General features: G+C 37.1%; 2 protein-coding genes and 1 long non-coding RNA gene across 3 annotated transcripts; 2 read left to right on the top strand and 1 right to left on the bottom strand.

Moving 5' to 3' along the window:
* Nucleotides 1-1,064: 1,064 nt before the first annotated feature.
* Nucleotides 1,065-20,847, top strand: tnfrsf11a (tumor necrosis factor receptor superfamily, member 11a, NFKB activator). Its single transcript, XM_088401476.1, has 10 exons — nucleotides 1,065-1,275; nucleotides 7,145-7,223; nucleotides 7,310-7,435; nucleotides 8,449-8,595; nucleotides 8,678-8,768; nucleotides 11,398-11,474; nucleotides 11,667-11,774; nucleotides 11,865-11,914; nucleotides 12,771-13,659; nucleotides 18,770-20,847. The coding sequence occupies exons 1-10, from the start codon at nucleotides 1,201-1,203 to the stop codon at nucleotides 19,033-19,035; spliced, it is 1,908 nt and encodes a 635-aa protein (XP_088257602.1). The 5' UTR covers nucleotides 1,065-1,200; the 3' UTR covers nucleotides 19,036-20,847.
* LOC148407651 (uncharacterized) lies at nucleotides 17,973-23,561 on the bottom strand. Its single transcript, XR_015863575.1, has 3 exons — nucleotides 23,307-23,561; nucleotides 23,066-23,179; nucleotides 17,973-18,910 (listed from the first exon to the last, which is right to left on the bottom strand). It is a non-coding gene; the product is annotated as an uncharacterized LOC148407651 (long non-coding RNA).
* On the top strand, nucleotides 20,987-26,873 carry LOC148407650 (retinol dehydrogenase 12). Its single transcript, XM_088401480.1, has 7 exons — nucleotides 20,987-21,473; nucleotides 23,073-23,188; nucleotides 23,315-23,470; nucleotides 23,530-23,634; nucleotides 25,208-25,417; nucleotides 26,387-26,579; nucleotides 26,647-26,873. Exons 1-7 carry the CDS (start codon nucleotides 21,460-21,462, stop codon nucleotides 26,747-26,749), a joined length of 897 nt encoding a protein of 298 aa, XP_088257606.1. The 5' UTR covers nucleotides 20,987-21,459; the 3' UTR covers nucleotides 26,750-26,873.
* Nucleotides 26,874-27,230: the final 357 nt, after the last annotated feature.

The following is a 27,230-nucleotide window of genomic DNA, read 5'->3' as shown; positions in this document are numbered from 1 at the left end:
GAATCACAAACAACAGAAAAAAAGGCATAAAAAATGACACACAAAAAGCATTAATATCAAATTACGATCAAATCAAATAGCCCTTATGTACTTCCAATTAACTTGGTCCCTCTTTTCCAATTGGTATACCACCACCACTTTCCGTAGGGAAAAGTTAGTGTTTTCTTGTTGTTTGTTTTGTTTTTGTTTTCATGTGTGCGTATCTTTTGTAATATGTGTGTGTTTGTGTTTGACTGTGTGTGTCTTTGCTTGCAATTCCTGCTTTGCAGTTGTCTTACGACCATTGTAATGTGCTTTTGTTTTATTGTCTGCAGATAATTTTCTGTTGTGTTTTTGTTCATTAATTTTTGTAGGTTTTCACTTTTGTTTGCATTCCTTATTTGCTGTTATTTCATCTTTTGTAATTTCTTTTGTTCTTTGTGATTAACTTTTTATTTTATTTTATTTGTTATTTATGTTTTTGATTTGCAATTAAAGGCCACAGTAAGGATTGTTTGATGTGATTGTTCGAGAAGATTACGAATAATGATGACAGAATGAGTTTTTCAAGATTTTTTTCCTTGTTTTTTCTCCTCCGTTGGATTGCTTTAAAGCAAATATGTCAATGTCATTTTTATCATGAGCAACATTGTACTTATAGTTTCTGTCAAAGGGCCATCGTGACTGTGAGGTCAAATAAATGTGACTAATTTTGAAATCAAAATGCAGTTGAAAACTGTTTTGTAAAGGGGTATTGGCAATAAAAAAATGTGTAAAATTTGAAGGAAACATGTACTTTTGGAATTTTACCTAGAAATTTGGAGTCATAATTAGCTTTTTGCGGGTCACATAAAATGATGTGGCACACCATATCTGGACCTCCAGTATGACACCTGTGCTGTCTGCAAGTGTAGCTATTTTTACAGCCAATGAAGTCGTGTGTCTACATGGAGAGTCAAGAAAGAAGGCGTTGAGGGAGGGGACCCACTTCTAACATAGGACGCTGTGTGGGAGGCGTTCCTTCCCTCACTCTTTCTTTGCCGTTTACAAGCTTTAGTAAGCACGCTCCTCTCAGAAGGCGTGGGTGACTGGAGAAAGAAGGAGAGGGAAGAGAAGGAAGGAAGGCGCGAGAATGCCCTGTGGCACGGAGTACACGTTCGGACGCACTCTTGCACGTGAGGAGTGATTTGCTGAGAACTTTGTGTTTGTAGGACAGCAGATATGAGACTAAACTTTCCTCCAAAGTGGATACTCCCATGCTGGATGGCATGCATTTTGGTTGCCTTCCATGCAAAGGTAAGTTGCTTCCAAAGCTTTCTATGTGTTTCCTCTTGAGACTGTTGTATTCATTTTGTTGGCAAGAAAGCAGAATAAATTTGCATCACACCCAAGCAGATGAAACATCATTGGAAAAGCTTAGATGTCCTCTACTGAGTACCCTATAGCAGGGGTTCTCAAACTTTTTGGAGTCAGGTATCCCTTTTAGACAGCAAAACTACCATTGCAAATGTTTGCAGAAACAAAACAACAGATTAAATTTGATAAATATATTAGTTACTTTTCAGCCATAATGAAGTTTACAAAATAAAAAATGCATATTGCACACCTCCTTATATCAAACTGGGTCAATTTCCCCCGTACTGGTTGCTGCAAAATATTTAGTGACTAAATAGTAAGTTATTTGATAAAGATGTGGATTATGTGGGTCAATTTGACAAAATTGACCCAAATTGACAAAATTCTCTCTCTCTCTCTCTCTCGCTCTCTCTCTCTCTCTCTCTCTCTCTCTCTTTCTCTCTCTCTCTCTCTTTCTCTCTCTCTCTCTCTCTCTCTCTCTCTCTCTCTATATATATATATATATATATATATATATATATATATATATATATATATATATATATATATATATATATACATACATATATATATATATATATATATATATAAATATATATATATATATATATATATATATATATATATATATATATATATATATATATATATATATATATATATATATATATATATATATATATATAAAACCAGGCTTATGTCACAGATATTTGGGGGGATTTCTACAAAAACTTGAGATCTCAACTTTGATTTCCCAGCTGCCAGAATGTTCAAATTGTGATTGAAGTGTATGAAAATAAGGGATCAATAGATGTTGCGCAGCATTAAAAGTTGAATTGAATGTGCCAAAAACATGTGTGTTTTGCCTTAAACATGCACTTGTATATTAGTAGAAGTGTATTACCATAATCCTACACTGGGGATGCTTCTTACAACTCTTGCCAGCAACCTCAAGATGAGGATCCATCATCTATCACAGCTTGTGTTCCAGTAAACTCTATCATTATGACTGGAACGTGACCACAATTCCATCCCTTTTTGTTCCTTTCTTCTTTGTCTCCATAATTTTGCAGTCTTAATATTCTTGTGAAAATTACATTTGCTTAAAACAGAGTGCATCTTAGAAGCAGCTCACAAGTGAAGACTGGTTTTTGGAGAAGTGTTTTTGCATGTGTTTTGCAATGACACTGCAAAGTTTTGCCTTTGGTTTTGCTCTCACCATAGTCGTGCAATCACTGACTCACAGGATCCCCGAAGAATTCCCCTCCGTTTTCTCGGTTTTCACCCCCTTCTTACAATTTGTTCCATATTCATTTGAAGCCGCCCTGTGCAACACCGCGCCACTGCTAGATGACCTCAAAATGCGGGGAGTAATTATAGAGAATAACAGGAGCTGTAATTTGAGTTATGTGCCTTTTAACTCTGTCTATCGTCCACCCATTCTGTTTTGATATCCTCAAAACCAATGCTTTAATCAGGGGTTTGGGTGGGGGTGGGGGTGAGGGGCAGTGACCCCCCTTCATCACTACAAAACGTAATACCAAAAGCGGCCAGAGACGGTGCCAAAAATATAGATCAGGCCAAACAAAGCACAAATTAATGATCTGCTAAGGGATAAAATAAATCAGTTCCAAAACATCATGGGTGCGGTTCCCATGCAGCCCGGTACCAGTTCATCCACAGACAGGTCCACCTTGTACCGACGGTGGTATTGTTGTTTGGTTTTAATTTAAAGCAGGGGTGTCAAACTCATTTTCATTGTGGGCCACATTGTAGTTACAGTTTCTGTCCGAGGGCCAACTATGACTGTAAAGTCAAATACGTTTTAAGTGTGTTTGTCACACACTTAGGTAGTTTTAAAATCAGAGGCTGGTATAATCTGGTCAAAAGAGAGTTTGGGAACAAAAAATAAAAGCTTTTTTATTTTTTTTTTGCTCTCAAGTTTTTGAAAGTTAAAGACAACCTATAAATTTGAGACTTGAGTTTGACACCTGTGATTTGAAGTTATTAACTTACCTATCTAATTAAGACATACAAACTCCTCACAGAAAGGGTAGAGCAGAGATTTGAACCCGGGCCTGTGAGGATAACATATGATCTGTAGTGTCCACTGTCCATTTAAAGCAGTGCTGGATAAATGCAGCTTGTCCTCTTTGAAAGGTTCCGTTTTTCCAGAAGGGGTGTGATGCTTATAAATATACACGCAAGTGAGTCACGGCAAATTTTCAAGGTGTTGATTTTTCTGCAGCCTCATGAATCTCACAAAGTCTGAAAAGAGCAAAAAGTCAAACGGTGCTTTTATTGGACTCCTGCCCCGTGGCTGCTGAGGCCGTTATGCAAATGGCCCTCTTGGAATGCGAGCTTTCTGGTTTGATGCTATCACATGAAGGCTGCTTACGGCTTTTAAATGAAAGCTCCACAAAGGTGTTCGAAGTCTCATTTTTGCATTTCTTCAGCCATTGGATCAGCCCACTTCTCCTTTTCGCTGCTCTTCCAATAGTTCTCACAGTGTGCGACCGCACAGAGGATAAAGTTAGCTTTGAGGTCGGCTCTATAAATGTTAACTATAATCATCCAGGCTGGACAAACTATGCTATGTACCTTATATTTAGTGCGTCCAAACATACAGTTTACCACCTTGAATAACACAAAGCTATCACTGCCTTCCTTTCTTTCTTTTTCTTTCTTTCTTTCTTTCTTTCTTTCTTTCACCTGCCCTTCTGCGTGCCCATACTTCGTTCATTCCTAAAATTTTCATTCCGGTTTCCTACATTCTTAATTTTTTTCATTCTTGTTTTCTTCGTTCTTAATTGTTTCCTTCATTGTTTTCTTGCCCAATGTCATTTATTGTTACCTAATTACGGACTTCAACGTTTTTCTAGACATCCCTGCTTTCTTCCTTTCTTCATTCCTCCTGTTTTCCTTCCAATCAATTTCCTTCCTTCAGTGTCATTCATTCAGTATTCCTTCTTTCCTTCCTTTCGTCCCTTTTTCCTCCTGGTTTCCTTCTTGGATTTTATTATGTCCCCTTCAGTGTCATTCATTCAGTCCAGCCTTTTCCTTCCTTCCCATCTTCCTCATGTTTGCCTTCTTATTCATTTCCTCCCTTCAGTGTCATTCCTTCAGTCTTCCTTCCTTATACCACGCCTTTCTTCTTCCTGCTTTACATTTGTGGATTATTAATTTCCTTCCTTGTGTCATCCCTTCAGTCTTCCTTTCTTTCCTTCTTTCTTCCCTTCTTCCTCTTACTTTCCATCTGTTGATTTTTCATTTATTTCCTTTGGTGTCATTCCTTCAGTCCACCTTTTTCCTCCCTTCCTTTCATTCTTTCCCTCCCACTTACCTCCTGCTTTCCATCTGTTAATTATTATTTTTCTTCCTTCAGTTTTTTCCTTCAGTCTGCCTTCCTTCCTTCCTTCTTTCTTCTTGCTTTCCTTCTGTTGATTATTCATTCAATTCTTTCAGTATCATTCCTTCAGTAGTCCTTTCTCTCCTTTCTTGTTTGGTTACTCCAAACTTTCAGCCTGCAAACATTCCTTCACTCCTTCTTGTTTTTCACCTGTTATCTTTCATTCCTATTCTGCCGGGCCATCCTTTTTGTCCTTCTTCAACTCCATTATGACATTCTTCAATCAATCAATCAATCAAATTTTATTTATATAGCCCTAAATCACAGAAGTCTCAAAGGGATTCACAGATGAAAAGATGAAATGATCATTCTTGCAAAATTCTGCTTTTGCTTTCAGCTTTTGTTTGTTTTACTTCGATTCGTCCTTGTTTTCTGACTTCTTTTCAAAAATTTCCTTCATCCATTTATTCCATTATTCCTTAATTTTGATACTTCATTCTTGCTTTTCCTGGTTTCCTTCCTGCTTCCCCTTCCACCGTCACCTGCCTTTACTTCCTAAATGTCTTTATTGCTTGGTTCCTATCTTTCTGATGTTTGTCAGTCAGACATTCTTTCATGTGGTTTTCCTTCCGTTACAGCCTTCTTTCTTTCATCCTTCCGTACTGCCATCCTTCAAACCTAAATCCTTTGTTTTTACCTTTATTTTTTTATTCTTATAATTTCTCCTGCTTTCTTGCCTTCATTTGTTCCTCCATTTGTCATTTTCCTTTTTCCAGCCCTTCCTTCTATACTTATTTCTACCGTTTTTCCATTCATCCATCCTTCCTATCACCCTTACTTCTTTCCTCTCCAGTTTCTGTTTTCAATTCTTTCCATTATTCCTTTCTTTATTCATCTATTTTTCTTCATCCCCCTCTCTGTCTTTCATCACTTACTCCATCAAATGATCTGCAGGTGGTTGGAGCCAAGATGAAAAGGACAACAGCAGATGGAAAAGTGGATGCTTGTATTCATAATTGGTTTATTCTTTTTTTTTCACTGTCATTTTTATATGCTAGGGTATTCATGGGAAAGAAGGACTTTTTTGAAGGGGCTGAATATGTAGAAGCAGGCTATAGGTTGTTTTTTTCTACATTTGGATCAGACTCTGTGGTTTTGGAATCATTGCTGTCATAACAGCCAGACTCACTGCTTCAGCAATGTGGCAAGGAGTTCACCACCAGCAAAAAAGTGTGTGTGTGTCTGTGTGTGTGTGTGTGTGTGTCTGTGTGTGTAGGAACGTCTTATGTTCCAATACATCGCCTTTTGTGTCCTTCAACAAGATACTTTTCAATGCATTAAAATGACTCAAAGACAAAGAAGAACGATGTGTCAGCATTGTATGCATGTTGCGGCGAGATACTAATACTATTATGCCAAAATGCAAAAGAATGTGTGTGTTGAAAGCAGACTGGAACATGGCTCACATATTCGAATGTGGTATGTGTGCGGATTCCTGCCGTTCATTACTACCGCAAACTGTCAACTGTTCACCTCAAATATGATTGTGAACTTATTAGGAGTGTCAAAGACAAAATGAAACCTTACTTCACCGCAAACAATGACCACCGCTTAACTACTTTCCAGCACACACAAATAAACTGCTCACCTTAAAAGAACAACACTTTCCCCATCAGGAATAAAGCACGTTGGACCCTCTGAGAAGGAAAAATGTATTTCAGTATGATGAAATAATTTTGTGCAATTTTGATGACAAATGTTACACTGAATGATTGTTTCAGTGATCAAAATGTGCCCACTAAAAAACCTTTAATGTAATAGAGAAAAAGAATGATCAATTTTTTTGTCCGACAACATAAACTCAGGTTTTGCAGCAGCACAGTAGACTACAGCCGCACACAGACTCAAATTATTTTTTGCTTGACTTTTGAGGCTTTCTTTTTGTTTTTTTTACCATTTTCTATGAACTCAAAGTACCATTTTTGGATTATGTTCTACTTTGTAGGGACTTGTTTAACCCGCAAGCAATCATATTATCAGAACATATGGTTTATATATTCCTTCATATTATCGGTAATGGCGTACGAAGGGACAAAATAAACTTTTATAAGAGTCTCCAGAGAGAATCCTTTCTCTCATTCAAGCCAAACAGAGGTTTGTATCCAATTCCAGATGGCTCCTCTTGTAAGCGGGTGCCACTAGAGTTTGGTTTGAAGGTCTGGAATCTGGTCAGGTACTTCTGAGCTTGCGGAAATAATTCCAGGGCACGTCTCGGAAAAAACTTTTATCCTCTTCCTCTCATTACTCACCACCATATCCAATGATCACATGAATAGGGAGAAAGAAGCCCATAAAACAAAAATGAATGCTCACATTGGTATTCTTCTTCTTTTTACTGGCCAAAATGTCGAGACAGAATTATGGAAAAACTGATATTTTTGCTTTCACAATATCTTTTAGGACGCAGCCTCCAAGTCTCTTCAATGCGGTGAACAGCAGTACTTAAAAGGCTCAAGATGCTGCAATAAGTGCAAACCAGGTAACCCTTTATTATTATTGTTATATATTTTTCAAGCCAAGATAGTCAAAAATTGAGATGTGACTGTATCCTCTCTGCTTTGGCAGGAACACGTGTGTTTGCAGATTGCAATGAATCCCATCAGACTAAATGTGTTAAATGTGGTCATGGGGAATATCAGCCCTACTGGACCCAAGAGACACGCTGCCTCCAGCAGAGAATATGTGATGCAGGTTAGTAATTCAGGACAGGAACTATTCTATCAATTTTATCAAAATGTTGAAGATCTGTTCTGTAGTGCAACGTGTAACGCTATGGCAAGGACTGAATATACGCAGCATTGTTGCTGAAAGTCTCTGCTTTCTGGTTAATGGAAACCAAAAAACCCCCACGCAGTGAAATCCGCAAAGTAGGACCCCCACCTCCCTCCCTGGAATTTTCATGCATATGTACAATGTGGGTACCAGAATTTTTTTAAATGTGAAAAGTATTTATACTTTTTACAACTAAACTACTTTTATACATATTTGAGACCAGTGTTAGCTAGGTTAGGGACAGACGTTTCAAAAATAGATTGTTTTGGTGGGGCTAACATTAGCAGCTAGCCTATATCGTTGATATTGGGTTTAAAGTACTGTTTAACATGAGTTTTCATATGTTTCATATTGATACACATTGACCAGAACAAGTTATTAGCAATTGTACAGTGAAAATAATTGTGAACTTACCTTGTCTAAGCTCTTTAGATGTCGCACATAAAGTGCACCAAGCTATTCTTCTTGTATTTATCTCTGATGAACTGAAAGTGTTGTTGGTGAATTGGGGGGAAAAAATCCCCAGCACTTTCTGGTTGAAAATGCATTGTAATGCATTGCGTTACTCTCACTTGTACCGAGTAAAATGTTACAATTTTTTTTATTAGTGTAATGCATTGCACTACCGTGTTACAGCAAAGAGTAATTACATTGCTTTTGTAATGCAATACTCCCAACACTGCATTCTATATCAACAAAAAGTGATTCAAACGCAACAATTTGGAGTCTCCAATGAAACTAACATGCATAGTTTTGGAATGTGCCTGGAGAAAACCCACAAAAGCACAGGAAAAGCACTCCAAAATTCAGACTTACCACCCAGTAAGACACAGGGCTGCCTATGTTTTTTTGTAATCGAGAAACAAATTACAAAAATGAATTAATTACTATCAGACACCAAATAATGAGTTTATTCTTATCTTTATTTCCAGGTAAAGGTTTCATGTCCAGGCCCGAAAATCTGGAGGCGGAGGAGCCTTGTCGCTGCCTTCCCAACTTCCAGTGCTCTCTCATCAACTGCGAGTTCTGTGAGAAGATTCCCTCCTGCCGACCTGGATATGGACTTGAGGTGGAACCCGGTGAGCCAGACCGAGCAATTAAGCAGACACACGCACTTGTAATACAATAGCAACGTAAAATGATGTAGATATTTTATTCCAGAGTCCATAAACGGAAGGAAGATTTGTGTTCCATGCAAGAAAGGATTCTTTTCCGCGGACAACAACACTAAACAATGCAAACAGTGGACAAAGTAAGTGAACACGCTCCGTCTTGGTTTTGACATTCTGAAAGAAAAACATTTGGTTGGTGTGCTCACTGCTTGCCAGCCGCGATGAGTAACAGCACACACATACGCAGTGCTTCCTCTGGAACCCTGGATCACACACCTCACTTTCCACTTGTGCTCCCATCCAAAAGTAGAAGAGGGAGAGACATGGTTTTCCCTCCATTAACTCATTCATTGCCATCCCAGCAAAAATGGATCCTTGACGTTTTTAGCTGTCATTGGCAGTGAATGTTAAATTTTCTTCCTCAAAATGACAGTTTGGTAGTAATTAGATACCAAGTAATGCTTTATTTAAAGAAAAAAAATCAGATGAATATTCACTTGTAACTAACTTGTATTATGTGTTTGATGTTCTTCCTCAAAATGGCAGATTGGTAGTAATCAGTGTGCAAGTAATGCGTTTGTATTTTTGTTCGATAAATATCCAGTAACTTTTAGTAGAATTTACTCATTCATTACCAGTACAGTAAAAATGTATCCTTGACATCTGTAGCCGTCATTGGCAGTGAATGAGTTAATCTTTGCATAGCTGGCAACCTGTACAAGGTGACACTTGAACTACTAGTAGAATTTCAAAAACTGCTTCCATTATAATGTCGTTTAAAAATTAGTTTCAAATTTAAAATGAAATACAAGTTAAAAAAAACTAAATTAGATGCATACTCTGAACTAATTGTAGTGATTTTATTTTTATTGTAACTTTTTATGCATGTTTTAGGCAAAACATAACATTTCACTGACCTAATCGTTTTAGCATTGCTGTGTCAAAATTACCATTTTTGTGGTTTTATATATCATTTCAATGAGTGACCTAATATTACATTTTATGCCAAGTTGTGGTTTTGTGTCTATGTATACTTTGAGTTTGGTTTACATAATGTAATGTTGTAGGAGGGACATACAGTGTTTTGTTGTAATTTAGCAGAAAGTCATTTACAACAAAGTAAAAAGGCATATAACCTCAACAAGTATAATACAAATATTCATTTTTTTGTCTAAAAAGGTCAAATATGTTGTAGCAAAAAACTCTTGTGAAAAGGTTGCTTTCTTACAACATTTTAAATCCAGCATTTTCTTAAGATTTTGTTTGCTCAAAACATTTGTAGTTTTCCACATAACTAGATGAAATGATGATTTTGAGTTATCTTCATTTTAAGACAATGATTTTCTTAATTTAGGAAATGATAGCAAAGGATTAGGTTTAGGTTTTTTCCTTTCTTTTTGATCTTGCAGGGTATAACATTTTTGTGCCATGATGCAACACAATATAATTTCTTTATGGTATTGTATTTATTTGTGGCAAGCTGTGCCATTTATTGACATAAGGAAAAACTCAAGTTAAAAAAAATCCTTACAATAAGCTAGTGTTCTAATTAACATTGAGTTTGTTGAATATGAATTAAGCAGCAAAATCCACCCGTTTTTATCCATGTCATGGGGCTTGCTCCTTACTTAAAATGACTTTACCATTGCGCAGGGCTCAGGTAACAAGTTAACAACCAATCACAGCTGACCTGCTTTCTAAGTTTGATCATGTGAGCTGGAGCTGAGCTATAAATAGTCTTTACCTGAGCCAAGAGCAACAGTGATGTCATTTTCAACTCGGATGCCATTTTCATTCAACAGCTCGTGGCATTTCCCCTTTTATACTGTATAGCATTGTTGTGGCAAAACTAGCATTTTTGCGGCTATGCATAGCATTTTAGTGGCTTAATATAGGCATTCCGAGGCCAAGCCAGTATTTTTGTGGCGAACATAGCAGTTTAGTGAGCTAATGGTGCATGAATACTCGTTTTGGGGCAAAACATGTTTACGTGGCTTAACACCACATTTAGTAGAAGTAATACTCGTTTTGGTGACAAAATAATATTTTCACAGCTACATATATCAGACTTAATGTAGCCATTTTTAGTTGAGTAGTAGTTTTGTGACTCAAGTAGTAGTTTTGTGACTCAAGATATCATTTTTATTGATTGATACAAAACGATCAATTTTGTGGCTGTATGTAAGTAAGTATATGTGAGTAAGTGTAGTATTTTAGTGGAAGAACTTGCATTTTCATGCACATCGAATTCTAATACAAATTTTGTTTTTGTCATATAACAGCATTCCGTAGCACGAATTGCATTTTTTTTTTTTTTTTGCCATACATAGCCTTTTTTTGGTTTATTATAGCATATCTGTGAACTAATGTGGAAAACAAATCATTGTAAGTATAACATTTTGGTGGCACAACATTGTATTGTAGTAACAGAAATATATATTTTTTGAGGGGAGAGGTGAAAAATATCATGCTTTGTGGCATAGTTTAACATTTAAACTGCTAAAAATATTTTTGTGAAAAACGTGTTGAATTACAGTGAGAAATTTAACTTTTTGTATCATCAGTAAATCCCTGGAAAAAGCATATTCACAGATTATTGTTGCCTCACATGCCATTTATAGGGTTGCACATATTCACTTCAAAAGCGATATGAGCCTGAATTGTTGTGGCATTTTTGACTAGATTCTTGTAGAGTGTTGTTTATGTCATTACTGTTTTTATACATATATTGTGTGTCTCACAGTTGTGTCTCATTTTCCATTCTCTCAGCTGTAAAGCAGAGGGCAGGAGCCTGACACGAGCAGGCAGCTCTCAGACAGATGCTGTGTGTGGACCACCTGTCTCCAGTAAGGAAAATACGATCACTTCATTATGAAAAATAAATAAATAAATATATATATATATATATATATATATATATTATATATATATATATATATATATATATATATATATATATATATATATATATATATATATATATATATATATTCGTAAAATCATCATTTCAAAACATTCTGATGTCATCCTAACTATAGGTGCTGCCCCCTCTTGGGTGATAGTGTCAGTGCTGTCAGCCATCACTGTCCTGTGCCTCGTCATCTTGTTCCTCTTTTGCTATAAGGACAAACTCAAGTTACTCTCTTGTAAGTTGTAACTGTACATGGTTTGATTTGAATATGGCATTTATCAGCTTGTGTAATATGCAACATTTTTTTACCTCCCCTCGTCTGTAGTTAATTTGCGATCGTGTGTTCAGAATCTGAAAAGGACGAGGATACAGCAAGTAAGTTTATGTTGTATTTATAAAAGTTTTAAAGTCCCGATGTGTCTTTAACCAGATATTTACCATATTTCTACAAAGTACAAGTCAACCTTTTTTTTTTACTCAAATTTTGATTAATTTGATAAAAATGTGAATATAGGTCATTCCTGACATTAGTGGTTACACTTATCATGGCTGTCCAACTGTAACACATGGTGGTTGTTATTAAAATGACAAAATTACACTACTTTGAGACGTATTTCTTCATGGTACATCGAAATAACATACTGTCGCGTTTTTTTTTTACCCAAGTGACGACTGTTGTGAGATCAGAGCGGGGAAGGTTGCCCTTCACTGTTTCTCACCCCACGTGCTGACATCCATGCTGGCTTGTTCAAACATACATCCAAGGGCTGAAAGAGACAAATTAAGCCGCATTTTCCTTTTCATAATGCGTCAAAGTCTGTCAAAAAAAATTATCCATGCAGCCTTGTGTTGACAAGAAGGAGGCAATTAGGCCGCGCTTGACAAAAGTGTATTTTTTGACGTTCTGTCCAAACGCTCTAAGACGGATACATACGATATCAAATTAGAGATTCAGGTATATATAATCATTTTAAGCCTTGTGATTGACATATTACTTACTTCACATTCAAATTAATGTTACGCAAATATGTTGTTACAGTTGGTCTGTTTTGAGTTATGCAGTTATAAGTCAACCCCCCCTAACACGGGGGTTGAAAATGAGGGGGAAAAAAAACTTGACTTGTACTTGGAGAAGTACGGTACTTTGTTTTTGCAGTAACAAAAAATAGTAGTAAGTTAAGCAATTTTAGTGTCAAAGACAAGATAAAGCATGTTTTTGTTGTTATTTTAGGAAACGTTGGCCCCGCTTTACCACAGTGGGGCAGCAGGCAGTCTCAAATACGTTCCCTGTGAGACGACCAAACTCTTCTGCCAAGCCCCTCACATGACCGATGGTGACAAGCCCACTTGCTCCTCTCTCCCTTGCACTCCGGCTCCTGCTGTCTCCCTCCCTCAAACCCAGGAAACGGCCACAAATGAATGCCTGCCCAGGGAGGCAGTGACAAAGGAGCAGAGTGACAATTCTGGTGGTCCCGAGGAGGTATCTGAAGAAGAGGACCTCACCAGCGTGTCTCCACTGTTGCCGGGTTCCTGCGTGTGCAGCGTTCAGGTCCAGGAGCCTCTGGAAGTCGGGGAGAATGAAGACTGTAGTCAAGCTGTCAGTCCAGGGACCACCTGGACTTGCTCCTGTGCTGACAGGAGGTCAGAGGAGGAGAAAACTGTCAGAGAAGCACACATGGCCAAGAGTGAAACAAGCATTGCTTCTCTTGTCTCCTTTTCACCTCCTCTCCTCCGCGCTTCCTCGTTCAGTCCTCCTTCCAGCCGGGTACCTGAGGTCTGTGTGCCTTTAAGCAAGGCCAGAGCAAGACCAGAGTTTAAGGGTCACCTGAAAGACTTGTCAACGATTAAGCAAAAGGGATATTACAGACTGGAAAGCACAGATTCTTCATCCACAGACAACAGTGGGTCATCCGTGATGACCTCAACTAGCCCTTTAAAGAACTCCTCATCTATTGGAGATCTCTACACGGAAAGCCCTCAGAAGGCCTCCAGTCAGGAGCAAGGCCACACAGCCTCTTTGGAGGACTGCGGAGGAAAAACACTCCTGTCAGCGGACACAGAGCTCGAGTGTCCACCAAAAAGTCTACAGAGTCAGCTTGCGGAACCAAGTCTTACCTCAGGTATGCTCAGGGAAAAAAAAAAAAAAAGAAAAACCCTTACCCAATATACTGGTTTGCTTGTTGAGCTACATGAAAGGAATAGAAGGGGGTGTGAAAACTGCACCCACAATAATAAGCATCGTAAGCACCTATTTGACAAAACTGAACCTTATTATTTTTATGAAAGCAGCCCTTTTATACAGAACTCTTGTATTGGCTCTTATGGATTGTTCAGGTGTACCGAATTACAGAACTGTTGTGCATTGACTAATAATGAATGAACATAACAACATAATAAGGGACAAATTTGAACAATTCAAGTATACTCATAGTATTCTCTTTTCTTCATCATTTAGGACAGCGGTTCACAAAAGTTTCATGAGTGCCACCTCAGGATATTTGGCTCTCCTCTCCCATTTTGACCCAATATTTAAAAAACGGGAGTGTCGTAGGCCCAGGTGTTCATCAAAAAATATGCAGATGTTTTGTTCCCTGGGTTAGTACAGTACATTTAATCATACTGTAAGCGATTGTTAGCATAATACACAATTTGAAAATTAAAATAAAAAAAATGTGATGGAATACAAAAGATTACATTCACTTTAATCAGTGGTGTCACACTCATTTTAGTCATGAGCCACGTTGCTGTTAGAGCTTCTGTCTGGCCGGTATGTCTGTGAAGTCAAGTAAAATTTGAAGTATGAACATCACAGGTTTACGCATTTTAAAATCAAAGGCCCATAAAATCTATTCAAATAATATTAATAACAAAAATAAAAAAATTGTAAAAGTTGAATATAACTTCAACATTTTGCATGCTAACCAAACATTTCACAGGCCACATAAAACTATGTGCCATGTGTTGGACCTAAATAATTATTTAAATAAATAAAATGTAATTGAAAGTAATTATAAAATATAATTATAAATTGTAATTATTTAAATAAAATGTTTTGCCAATATGTTTCGATTAGTTAAATGTCACTAAATAAATCTTTGAATTCAAACCCTTCTAAAAGATTAAATGCAAATTTGTTGAAACTGTATTTAAAAAAAAAAACACTAACCACAACTACAACACAATGTATATTTTGCATCAAAAATAGTTTTAAGACCCATAAACATAGACCCTGACAAAGACCCTGAAACATAATGCACAATTTGACTTTTTAATTAGGTGATTCTTTGACGTGCACAACAGGAGAGGCTCCCGAAATTCCAGTGCTATGTCTGACAGTCACATGGTTTCCCAATTCAATCCGTTTAATGACGTAACAAAGATGGCTATTTGAAACTACTACCTTCAACGGCTGTTTTGAAAAAAATGCATCTGGTAGTAAGTGTGCACGCTTGTGTTTGCCAGGTGGACGCAGTGCGCTGTTTGTGTAGGCCGCCTCACTGTTCTGCCACGCAGTCATGCTTTTACACCATTTGATACACTCACAGTTTTGGGTTTCCACGGAAAAGCTGGACGAGTCCAACAACAATAACAGACATGAAATGTATGTTAGGTTTTACTGGAAAGTTGCAGCATCACATGGCGCATCTGTTGAAAATTTTCACAAAAGCCAAAAAACAGACCTCCACAAATCCACAGAATGGCGGGAATAGGTTTAAAATAGTTTTTTTTTTTTTTTTTTTATTAGTGTCTATGCCTCAACACCCTATTTAGGATTCAGGTTCTTATTCTGAACACACACTTGACAGACATACATACAGCTATATATATTAGCGTTACATAACTAGAATTAACTAGAAATATATATATATATATATATATATATATATATATATATATATATATATATATATATATATATATATATATATATATATATATATATATATATATATATATATATATATACACACACACCCAGTGGACCCCCAGGTTACAGCGTCCCTGGCTTACTTAGAAATTACTACTAGAAATTACCTAATTAAATTTATAATCCACTTAAGTTCGGTTTTTAAAATGCACAACTCTAAAGCTAATGCAGTGGAAGAGGTTTTTCAAGGTTTTTCAAGTCAGGTCCATTGTTTGATTGTACCACAAAAGAAGATATTTTCTATGTTAATAGCATTGAATTTCCTTTTTGAAAGCACTTTACCATTCCAAATTTTCTTATGCTGTTATTGTAAGGAAACATTATATTGTATTTGTTTAAAGTCAGATTTCTATTGGGATAATCCCAGCAGCCAATAAAACATATAAAAGAGGGCTGGTTAGAATAGATTTAAGTTGCAAACTCGCTTTCTTTACAGTTCATGCGTTATACCAGTTTAATAGGACCACACATAGTAAAAACAAGCAATAGGATACTTTACTTTTTTTTTTTTTTTAGATAGTTGACTATCCGAACTACACTTCCACACACAACTGTGTGTGTGCGTCAGTGTGAGCCGTGCCTTCCTGTTTACCCAGACTTTCATAGGGTTGCGTAAAGTGACCACAGCTTTAATTGTAGCAAGATGTGCACAGCTTGAGTAATACTTTTATAACCCCATCCACCCAGCACACACACGCCCCCGCACACACACAAACACACAAACTGTGAGACTCTCACTGATGACGGGACATTATAATTACACACTTGAAACGAACACCATTTCCCATCACACGTGCATTAAATGGGCTTCCCGCAACTACTATTATCAATTCACGGTCACCTGTCTGGTTCCATATAGACTTTAATAGATGATGCCTTGCCATTAAGAAGTTATTCTTAAAAGAAAAAAAAAGTCCTTATTGCAGGGATGTTCTGTCAGCATTTAGTTCGGTTTAAAATTACAGTATGTTGCTGTTGTTGGGCATCCAGAGAAATCAGTCATCAGATATTGGAAGGGATAAAGAGAAGTAGATTCCAGAGAGCTTTGTTTTCAAACTTGTGGTGCAAGGGCATATTTTCTAGTTGGACCGCTCACGCTGTTATTCCAGGAAAAAGACGTTGTTTGCCCGCCGCTGCTGCAACTTCTCTTGTGTGTTTTTCTGTGTTTTCTGTCAGCGCGTCTGCCCGTTTTCTTATATCTGATGCTGTTTGTGCGTGAGAGTGTCATAATAGGTCGTCTCCTTGCGTAGGCGGGAAAGTCAGACAGAGGGTGGAAAAAAAATGGAAAGCAAAGGCTTAAAAGGGAGAAAAAACAGAAACACACTTGTTTTGTTTTTGGGTCTGCTTAGATGCAGCCTTTGGTGGATAAAAATATGGTTTAAACTGAAGTTGAACCAAACATAATAATTTAACAACCACTTTTCTCTCCTGAGGCGCGTTTGTCAAGGATGAAATATTGGCAAATGTTTTCCTGATGGTGGTCTTGGGTTTCCCGAACTAAAACATGCAGATCAGTAAAAGTAAATGAGGAACAGTAAAGATATAAATTACATTGTGTAGCTGCTGTATTAGCAGGCCATTCCTTGGTCTTTCTATATGTTATTGTTTTTTAAAAACATACTTTTGAGCCCTTTAACACACCTTCAACAGCCCTTCAACACTGCACCAAGCAACATACAGTATACAGTATACCATTATCTCAAAACATTTTTGAGCTAATTGTTGTAAATTCCTCGTTCCCCCTAAATTGGGTGTGCATTGGGTTAATTTTGTTTGTGCGTGTGTTTGCAGGGGAGGTCCCTATTTCCGCACTGGTTGTGGCAGGCATGTTGCTGGGCAGCTTGACGGGTCCTACGGGGGTGTTATGTTGTATTGGCAGGCGATTGCAGCTCACGATTTACGAGGCAGGCACCGCAAGAAATGTAGGAAATTGAAAAGAGAAACCTTTCAGTTGAGTACTCTGGAGTTGTTTCGGCAGTGGAGTTTGTAAGAGAAATAAATTGTTGAGTCAAATGTGTCCGACCGCTCATTGGTCTGAGCTGCTGTGTGGGTGAAGTGCTGAGTGAACGCAGGCTCTTCGGTTACAATACAGTTCTCTCTCTCTGCAACACTAATCTTCTTGAAAAAGTGACACAAAAACTGGAAATTTCATAGAAAAACACTGGCGCTTCAAGGATTCGTACCTCGAAATAAGCAGACAATATTTTACTGGATAGAACACAAGAGTTGCATTATATGATGTATTCATAAAATTCTATGATCAATTCGATGTAATTGACAGTTTTACTCGTTACGGTTTGAAAGGGATTTTGGACCCAAATGCTGGGAACTTGTGTACTTGTATTACCATTAGTGATGGCATAATCTAGACATTCTTTTGGTACATACCGAAATCCATCTGGAACGTTTGATTTCAATCTCCGTTCCAAGGTCTGTATGTACAAGAAAGACGTTGTCATATGACTTCATTTATGTGTTTTATTACACTTCAAATGTGTCTGGGGGTCGGGGGGGTTATGAAAAATTGCCCCCTCCCAAAAAAACAAAACAAAAAACAAAGACAATATTGACAACAATACTGTAAAAGTGTTTTATACAATGATTCTGTTATAGGTGTACTTTTCCCTCTATTTGCCTTTTTTTGTATATGTTCAAAATAATAGGGGAATTATACAGCAAAAATAAATGAAATTTATCCAAGCTAACAATATAGAGTACTCCATATGTAAATTGGTAATTTCCCAGGTCTTTTGTCAATATCATGAGTAAGCAATGATAGATTTTGAGCACAGAAAAATATATTGAGCAAGCAATGATACATTTTGAGCATGCATGAATGTGTTAAATTTATACTAGTGCTGGGTCATAATATCAATATATCGATGTATTGAGATACAAAGTGATGCAATTCATCAATCCACTGTATTCCTGCCAAATCAGTGCCATGTGAAAAGGTTAGGGTTTTTTGGGTTCTCTGCTTATTTTGAAAAAAATGTGTAATGTGTGCGCAAATATGTCAATTATTTGTGCCTTCTTAAAAAGAATAGAATTTGCGTATTCTAATAATTGTATTCAGTTTTTTCAGTCATTGTTATATATGCCATAGATTATTATTATTATTTTTGTTTGTTTTACAAACGTTGCCCAATACATCTCAATATGTATCGCCTTTGCTGTATCACAATATATCGCAATACACTTTTAAGACATAATACACAGCACTACTGTGTAGGCAGACTTACTTTTTGATTATTCTTTGATCAAGTATTTTTCATCTGCTCACAGTGTCTTTTCTCTACTAGGTCAAGTGTCGGGGAATCACAACACCACCTTCATCTCTAGTGGTCAGGTGGTGAACTTTAGCGGTGATGTCATCGTTGTATACGTCGGTCAAACATCCCTCGGAAGTGACGGGGCGCCGCTGGACGATGACTTTGCGAGTCCTGTACAAGAGCAGGCCAATGAGACGGCGTCGTTTTTCCAGAGTAGCCTGAGGTCAGCGGCGGACTCTGTTACCCAGAAGCCATTGCGGGATGACACTGCACAGGCTCAACAAATGACTGCTTAAGTGTCACAATGGAAACCAAAGCAGTAGAGCAATTATATTGACTATCAATAACCTTTATTTTATTTTTTTAACCAACTCAGCCTAATGTCCATCCTCTTAAGGTCAGGAGTCAACTGGAACCTAGCCAACCCTGGATGGTCACCAGCCCATTATTAAATTAATTGTATTGGGTTAACTCAAGTTTAGACAGTAAGTACATTTCAATTGTACCATTAAATGGATCATTTGGCCCTTGCAATGTGGACACTCTTGTTAGAGGCCTTATAAAATCATCCCATCAAAGAAAATAGAGCATTAGAGAGAAGATGTCAAAACAGATTGAACAAAAACATTAACTGACACCTCTCAGAGTAAGTTTCTTTCAGTAAAAGATTTATTTTTATTAAAAAAAATACATATACATATATATTATAAAGAGACACATCCAGTTTTGGTACGAATATTTTTTTTTTTGTGTATGATGATTTTTTTTTCATACTGCACTATTAGTGCAGTTTCGTTTGGAAAAAAATGCTATGCATTTGATAAGCTATTTTTATTTTGAGTATGTTTTAACATGCAGGCTTTATTGAAGAAAAGGATCTGTTTATAGTAATTTGTTTGAAACAAATTTATAGTCGCATTGTTTATGTATTAATTCACCCTTTTTGATTAAAAAAAGCATACTGTATATGTGAAGAATGAATATTTCATTTATGTTAGCAACAAGAAAAATAATAATTGCAACGAGTGACACAATGAATATTTTGACTGAAGTTCAAATGTTTTGCATCTCATTCATTCAAAAGTTGGCTAACACCCATCCTGTGTTTTGTGGCCTCTCTGTGAGATTTGCTATTCTGGGATGGGTAAGTTATAATGAAAGAGCCATTTATGAGGTCAGTTCTTTTTGAGGCACCGTCAATTACACATGTACACTCTGTGCTCTTGCTAACTTTTAGCCAGCAGACAGGCTTTCATTAGACGCAGGAGGATTGTGAGCAGCTGCAAAGAGTGGGTGAGCCACCATCTTGTTGGCCAGCGTTGTAGACAGGACCGCATGAGAAGAGAGCTGGGCTTACTTGCAACATTTTTTTTGTGTGTGTTTTTTTTTTCAATTAGCCATGTGTCTGGTTCACCTGTTTGAAACTACTGTATACACAAAAAAAGGGAGAAAAAGCATACTTGTATAGCGATTGCTACTTCTAGTACTGTCTTATTTTGTCTTGTTTTAGTATGTGGCTATAAAACAGGAAATTGTGAGAAGTCTTCCTTTAGCCAGTCTCAATGTTGTGATACTCCATCATTATGCTGAATGCATATATTGCAACAATGCTGCACCCACAAAGTATTCACAATGATTAATGAGTGAAATAATGGTATCCATTCTATTATTCGAGAATTGTACATCAATTTACAAGATTATATAAGGTGTCAAACATACCTTCCTGCAGTGGAAAGCACCTGAAAAGCCACACTGATACTGCGCTGAAATTACAGCTGTGTCACCTGTGGATGGAAGGGTTTAAATTTCCCCGTTCCGCTTTGACTTCATCACGAAATGTTTCACAAAGAGCAAGAAATTTATGTTTTTTTTTTTTATATAAAGGGAGATCAGGTTGAGATGAAATAGCAATGGAGATTCATTCAATACTAATAGTTGTACTGTGATATACAGAAAGACAAATACAAAATGTGTTGTCCACAGAAAAGTTCAAAAATAGACCTGTATGAAAATTAGTATGAAATTGTCATTGTAGTAATTCGGATCATCATCGATTAATAATTTTTGTATTTTCCCGCATAAGTAAGGATATGGCTTGAGCTGGGCCGTTGTGCACACAGAGACAAACAACCGTACACACAATCATATCTAAGGGCAATTTGGAGTGTCCAATACACCAAGCATGCATGTTTTTGGAATGTGGGGAGACCGTAGTACCTGAAAGTGCTTCATTTTTTGATTGCCAGCATGTCTTATATAAGATATACAGTAGAGACAACATGAACATCAAGTGTCACAGTAAGGCTGCAGATGAATGTGCGCCGGCATTGAATCCCAAACTTCCTGGAACTAAGTGGATACAGTTTTGAAATTTTTGGGGTCTTGAGCAGAAGCAAGTCCAACACCACAAGATCTGTTCTGTTCATCATCAAGTTCCATGAACTCGTCGACTTTCTATTTGTTCCATGAGCTTGTCTATCTTTTTTTGTGTGTCTTTAAGCATAGACTAAATGAATAGACCTCTATTGGACATTTTGTGAAAAAAGAGAAGCTCATGTGATACCGCTTAACATTCTGATTTAATTGATTTGTTCCAATCACAACAGAGCAACCATTTGCATTTTACAACCACTCTAGACTCTTATTTCTGTGTCTGCCTTCCTTCTGCATCATTCTCGTAATTCTGTCGCACTTCATTATTGCATATCGAGAGCACTACCATGCAAGCTATAAGGTAAGAAACTTCACAAACTTGCATACAAAACAAAGATATTTTGAGAACACAGTTACTGTACTGTACTATACAGTAAACCAAAACAGAAATGGTCTCAAATATTTTATTTTATTTTTTTATGAAGGGTCAGTTATTATCAAAAGTAAAATGACATAATGTACTCAACCTTAATGAATTAATAGGGCATAACATTTCTTGACAAAACGTTTAAACGTACAGTGTGTCAATATGTGATATATTTTGCAATACTTGGGTCATGGTTAAAAGGCATATTTTTAATGAGCAAATGATTGGAACCTCAGGTGGACTTAATGTATGTATGTTAATGCAGTGGTTCTCAAATGGGGGTACAAGAAGACACTTCATTGTGTATGAGATATTTTTATCAGGTTTCTGCAGGTGTTTTTAATGCAACATATGTTTAATGCCCACATAATTCCCACATGATGTTTGTAACTGGAACAGTACATTTTCAAATTAATTATTAATGCCTAAATTGTGTTTGGTTGACTCCTTTGCACAATAAAGGAATACAACAGTAAGCCTATATTTTATGAAAATGTATACAGATGTACAGTGTCATTAGAAGCACAATTTTCCAGAAGACGAGCTAGAAAAAAACCCAAATAACATTACACACATTCACCGTATCTTCTGGAGTTGCCTAATAAAATATATCCGAAGATATCACTACTGTACAGAAATGAATAAATCAGACACTGATGGTATAGCACTTCCTTATTTTGGCGTGTCCAGGTACAGGTTTGGCTTAGTGTGCAGTAAATGTGCGTATGTGCATGTGATGTGGCACATATGACTTAAATAATTGATTTAACCCTTTCACTTCTGGTCCTTTTTTTTCCCCCAAAAATAAAACTTATGGCATATGTTACTTCTGTATAAGTCTAGGATACTTGGGAAATTAGTTAAAAATATTCCCACTTCCAATTCCACCAAGAAATACCACTGGGACTGTATATCCCATAGATAGACCATGATACTTGTACAAAAAAGTGCCAGAAAAGTGAAAACGATCACGAAAACGCCTAATATGCATAATAATTGGTGTAATCTATAGTAAAACACACAAATATAACACATATGAATATATTTCCGCAATACTAGATGGTTAAACTTGTTGACAGTCGGCCCAGCACTCGTTTGTTCTGTATGGAAAAGTTGCTAAATGGCACTGAAATCTGTAGATAGGTGTGTAATGAATTGCTAGTTTGCCATTTTATCTTATTGCTACCATTCCTATACCCATGGCCATTTTTGAAAAGCTGTTGGACGCTTTGTCCCAATTGGAGTGAAAGGGTAAACAGCAAGGAGGATACCATGCAAGCTGTTTTTGTTTTGTTTTTTGTTTTTTTACCGCCATCTAGGCACCGTGACCCCCTAAAACACACACGCACACTCACCTCCTCCTTATCGACAGATAATGACTGTATATGCAATTATTTTTTATAGTCTTCTAAATGGGAGTTTTATGTTCAATTGGTTCCATGTCAGCGAAGGCAGCAAATTATGTTCGATATCTAAACTCAGTTCATATGGAAGTGGTGTTTGAGCAAACGGGTGTTGTTTCTTACTTGTCAGGGCTCTGTTCATCCCCAAGTGGTCATCTGATGTGCGTCTGGATGGGAAGACAGCCGTTGTAACCGGCGCCAACACGGGAATAGGAAAAGAGACTGCAAAAGATCTGGCTGCCAGAGGCAAGATACACAAATTAATGGAGCGTTATGATTTTGGCCTTACCAGTGAAGATATCACAGACTCCATTACTCAGATTTCAATCTGCATGGGCATGATTGTGCAATTTCCTCATCTAACCTTTCCAGGTGCAAGAGTGATTCTGGCCTGCAGGGACATGGCGAAGGGAGAACAGGCGGCACGAGACATCATGAGGGAGGTGTCATGCGCCAAAGTCGTTGCCAGGCATTTGGATCTAGCGGACACCAAATCCATCTGCCAGTTTGCTGAGAATGTCTACAACAGTGGGTGGTCACAATTTGTAAGAGTGTGCGAATGGTGATGAAATACATTTCATTTGTAGCTGAGAAGGCTCTTCACTACCTGATCAACAACGCTGGAGTGGCTATTTGTGCTTATTCCACAACCGTGGATGGATTTGAGACACAATTTGGTGTCAATCACTTAGGTACTATATGAAAACTGTGCTGATATTCATCAATGTTAAGAATCAGTTAGTAGATTTGTACAAAGAAATATACCGTAAAAAATCAGTTAGAACATTGCCAGCAATGAAAAATTAGATAAATGTTATTTTTGTTTGTAAAGTGGTTCACACGATATGATGAAACCTAGCAAGCAGACTCGCTTAATAGTAGCTTAATCTACTTGATAGTCGCTATTAACATACATACTGTACGACTTCTCTTTCTCAAATGCATGCAATAGGCGACATCACCCTCTGGGTCACAAAGTTTTATTCAGATTTTCTGTAATATTGTGAAAAACTGAAAACAAAAAGCCACTGAATTGGAGGGTATTTCCAAACTTCTTAAATGGTACAGCAAACTGTATTTTACAATATTACATAAGTGTAAGCATATTTATTTCATTAGTATCTGTGTCTAAAATGCTAAGTGGGAAGAATCTCTGTCACGAAACTGCATTATTGCAACCAGTTAGTGGAGAACAGCCAAATATCCACACACCCTCCTTTTACTAACCGTTTCTTCTCTTTCTCACATTATAATCTAGCTAAAGTGGGCAAAGCAAGGTAATGCACTCCCTTATGACAATTGCATCATGTTGGTTGTGCTTCATTTAAAAAAATTAATACAATAAAAATATTTGATAATAGCTAAAGTAACTACGCCCATATATTTATATGTTTATGAATTTGACATAGTAATATTTTATATGTCATAATTAAAATATTATACTTTTTGAAGACTTTTGCTATGAGAGTCCAGGTTAAGCCAATCAATAAAGTCATTGAAAGGCTTGCAAATGGCATAAATTGGCCACTACTGCCACTTGGTTGTTTTGGGGTGTCAACAGAAATATTTCTATTGCACCCCGTTTGTGAGTTGCCATTGAAAGGCTTAATGCAAAAATCCAGGGAAACGCATGATAAAACATTGGGTGTTCAATATGTCCAAAATGACAATATTTCCAATTTCTAATGGCAATAAATGAGCCTGACATGGGCTAAATCTGACACCTATAGGGTGCAGCTCTCAACCTCCCGTTTGAAGGGTTGGCAGCATGGCATATCAAGTTGTCATGTTTTGAGAATTCATGCAATACTTTAGCCTTCTCGTGATGTATTCATTTATTTGTTTGTTTATTTATTTATTTTTGCTATGCTTCTCCTTCACCCATCAAAAACATCAAAAAGTCTGTTGAACAGATTTGACACTGAGGTTTAAGGTTAGAATACAAAGTCAATACAACATTCATGAATTGTAAATGATTAAGATTCAACATTTAAATTTAGATTTAACCATCAGTCAACCATTCATCATTTATTTGGATGGTAATTTTGTGTAAACACCATTTCCTTGAACATCTGGAGAGGAGTTGAGCTGGAGCAAATTTGTAAATTTCTTCACAGCACACACTTTTGTCACCATCGCATTAAATAAATATAACCTCACCCCCCTTGCTAACAAACAAGGACAACAAAGACAAATAAGTTGCTCCTTTTTTTCACTTTTAATCACCGTAACAGGCCCTAATGTTGAATATTTGCTACCTACCAGGACATTTTTTCCTCACCTTCCTACTGCTGGACTTGCTCAAGCACTCTGCCCCTTCCCGGGTCATCAACCTTTCCTCAATGGCTCACATCATGGGGAGGATCCGGTTTGATGACCTGGGTGGCGAGAACAACTACCACCCTGTGCGGGCTTATGCACAGAGCAAGTTGGCCAACGTTCTGTTTACCAGAGAGCTGGCCAAAAGGACCGGGGGTATGATGTTTCTCTTTAATTCTCTCTTTGTGCCTCTTGGCCTTATTTGCTACTCTTCAGAAAAAAAAAAATGGACCAGTTTTCCAATGTGAGAGTCTCATGCATTCACCACAAGGGCTTTCGGAGAGGGAATGAGAAGGAATCAAGCATGCTTTGAGGATACAATGTTTGTCTTTGAGAAGTACCAGTGAGAATAGTGTCCTTAAAAACCTTGTCCTTTAAGCTAATTATGCTAAGCAAAGGATTTGTTTGTTTTATATACCATGACTCAACAAGAGGGAGGGATCAAAATATCATTAAAGAATCACTCCATGTCCCAAGACAAGATGAACCTTTGTTGGGTCTGTATTGGGAACATTCATGGGTGGTGCATAAAAGAGTTGTAATATCATGACCACTGAAACTGTTAGGAGTCAGTGACCCCTTTCAGAAAGAATATTTTCCAAGGACCCCTATTGCAAATGTTTGTGGACACGAAACGATAAAAAAAAAAAAAATAATGCAAACATAAGTGCCCTTTTTATTCAACAACATATTCAGTTTGACAACAAGTAAAGTTTTTACGTTTCAGCTATACTAAAGTTTAGAAAATAAAAATTGCAAATTGCACACCGCCTTGTGTGTGTGCACACCTTTGTGTTTGTGTCTGTTGTGTTGTGTGTGTGTGGATGGGTTTTTGTTTTTATATATATATATATATATATATATATATATATATATATATATATATATATATATATATATATATATATATATTTTATTTTTTTTTTGGTTGTTTTATTTGTTCAGTACTTTGCGTTGCATTTTTATGTATGAAAAGTGTTACACAAATACATTTCATTGAATTGATTGGTTGAATGCCCCCTGGCCATGTTTTGGGTTCCGTTGGACTAAATGCTCCGTGATTGGCATCAACAAAGTAAAAAAAAAAAAGTTTTACAATGTGATTGAAAGGTATTTTGCTTCCAGCATTAGGAGTGACAGCTTACTCGGTGGACCCTGGAGCTGTGAACACTGAGATAACCAGACACATCACAGGACCGATATCAAACTTCATTCGAACGTTTGGTGGTATGATTAAAAATTCAGCAGAAGGGGCCTATACCACCATCTACTGTGTTGTCACTCCTGACAATGAGCTGATCAATGGGGGGCACTATAAGTGAGTCAGCAGGGGCAACATATTTTTGTTTTATCTTATGAGAATTACATTTTTTTTTCCTTTGCAGGGATTGTGCCTACTCCAAGGCCTGCAGGGCAGGTCGAGACGATGGCACCGCTTTAAAGCTTTGGGCTGCCAGCTGCCACTTGCTGAGCATCCGCTGGAGATGAAACTCAAGAGTGATAGTACATCACGCTCGATGCTCAGTGCCAAGAACATGTTGGTCGATGGCACGTAGTTGTGTATGCAAAGAAAAGATAAGAGCAGAACACCGACAAAGGGTGACACAAATGAATAAAAGATACTACTCACCAAAGCCTTACGATATTTTTTGTGCCAGATAGATAAAAACTATCTATCTATCTATCTATCTATCTATCTATCTATCTATCTATCTATCTATCTATCTATCTATCTATCTATCTATCTATCTATCTATCTATCTATCTATCTATCTATCTATCTATCTATCTATCTATCTATCTATCTATCTATCTATCTATCTATCTATCTATCTATCTATCTATCTATCTATCTATCTATCTATCTATCTATCTATCGAACAGTTTTTCTTAGGGGCTAAGGAGGGCCTCAAGCGACCACAAAGCAGTACTGCAACTTCAACAGGCAGTCAAATAGCAGTGGTGTCGC

This window comes from Hippichthys cyanospilos, chromosome 19 (genome assembly GCF_059441005.1).
Source record: "Hippichthys cyanospilos isolate Australia breed blue-spotted pipefish chromosome 19, RoL_Hcya_1.0, whole genome shotgun sequence".
In the NCBI taxonomy this organism is placed as follows: Eukaryota; Metazoa; Chordata; class Actinopteri; order Syngnathiformes; family Syngnathidae; genus Hippichthys; species Hippichthys cyanospilos.
This window is presented reverse-complemented; position numbering and strand designations above follow the sequence as displayed.

What these genes read in the sequence shown, in the direction of transcription:
- tnfrsf11a (XM_088401476.1), top strand. Translation starts at nt 1,201, where the DNA reads ATGAGACTAAACTTTCCTCCAAAGTGGATACTCCCATGCTGGATGGCA. An exon ending in GCAGAGAATATGTGATGCAG is followed by an intron (nt 7,436 to 8,448) that starts GTTAGTAATTCA and finishes CTTTATTTCCAG; the next exon opens with GTAAAGGTTTCATGTCCAGG. An exon ending in GTGTGGACCACCTGTCTCCA is followed by an intron (nt 11,475 to 11,666) that starts GTAAGGAAAATA and finishes TCCTAACTATAG; the next exon opens with GTGCTGCCCCCTCTTGGGTG.
- LOC148407650 (XM_088401480.1), top strand. An exon ending in AAAAGATCTGGCTGCCAGAG is followed by an intron (nt 23,189 to 23,314) that starts GCAAGATACACA and finishes TAACCTTTCCAG; the next exon opens with GTGCAAGAGTGATTCTGGCC. An exon ending in ATCAATGGGGGGCACTATAA is followed by an intron (nt 26,580 to 26,646) that starts GTGAGTCAGCAG and finishes TTTCCTTTGCAG; the next exon opens with GGATTGTGCCTACTCCAAGG.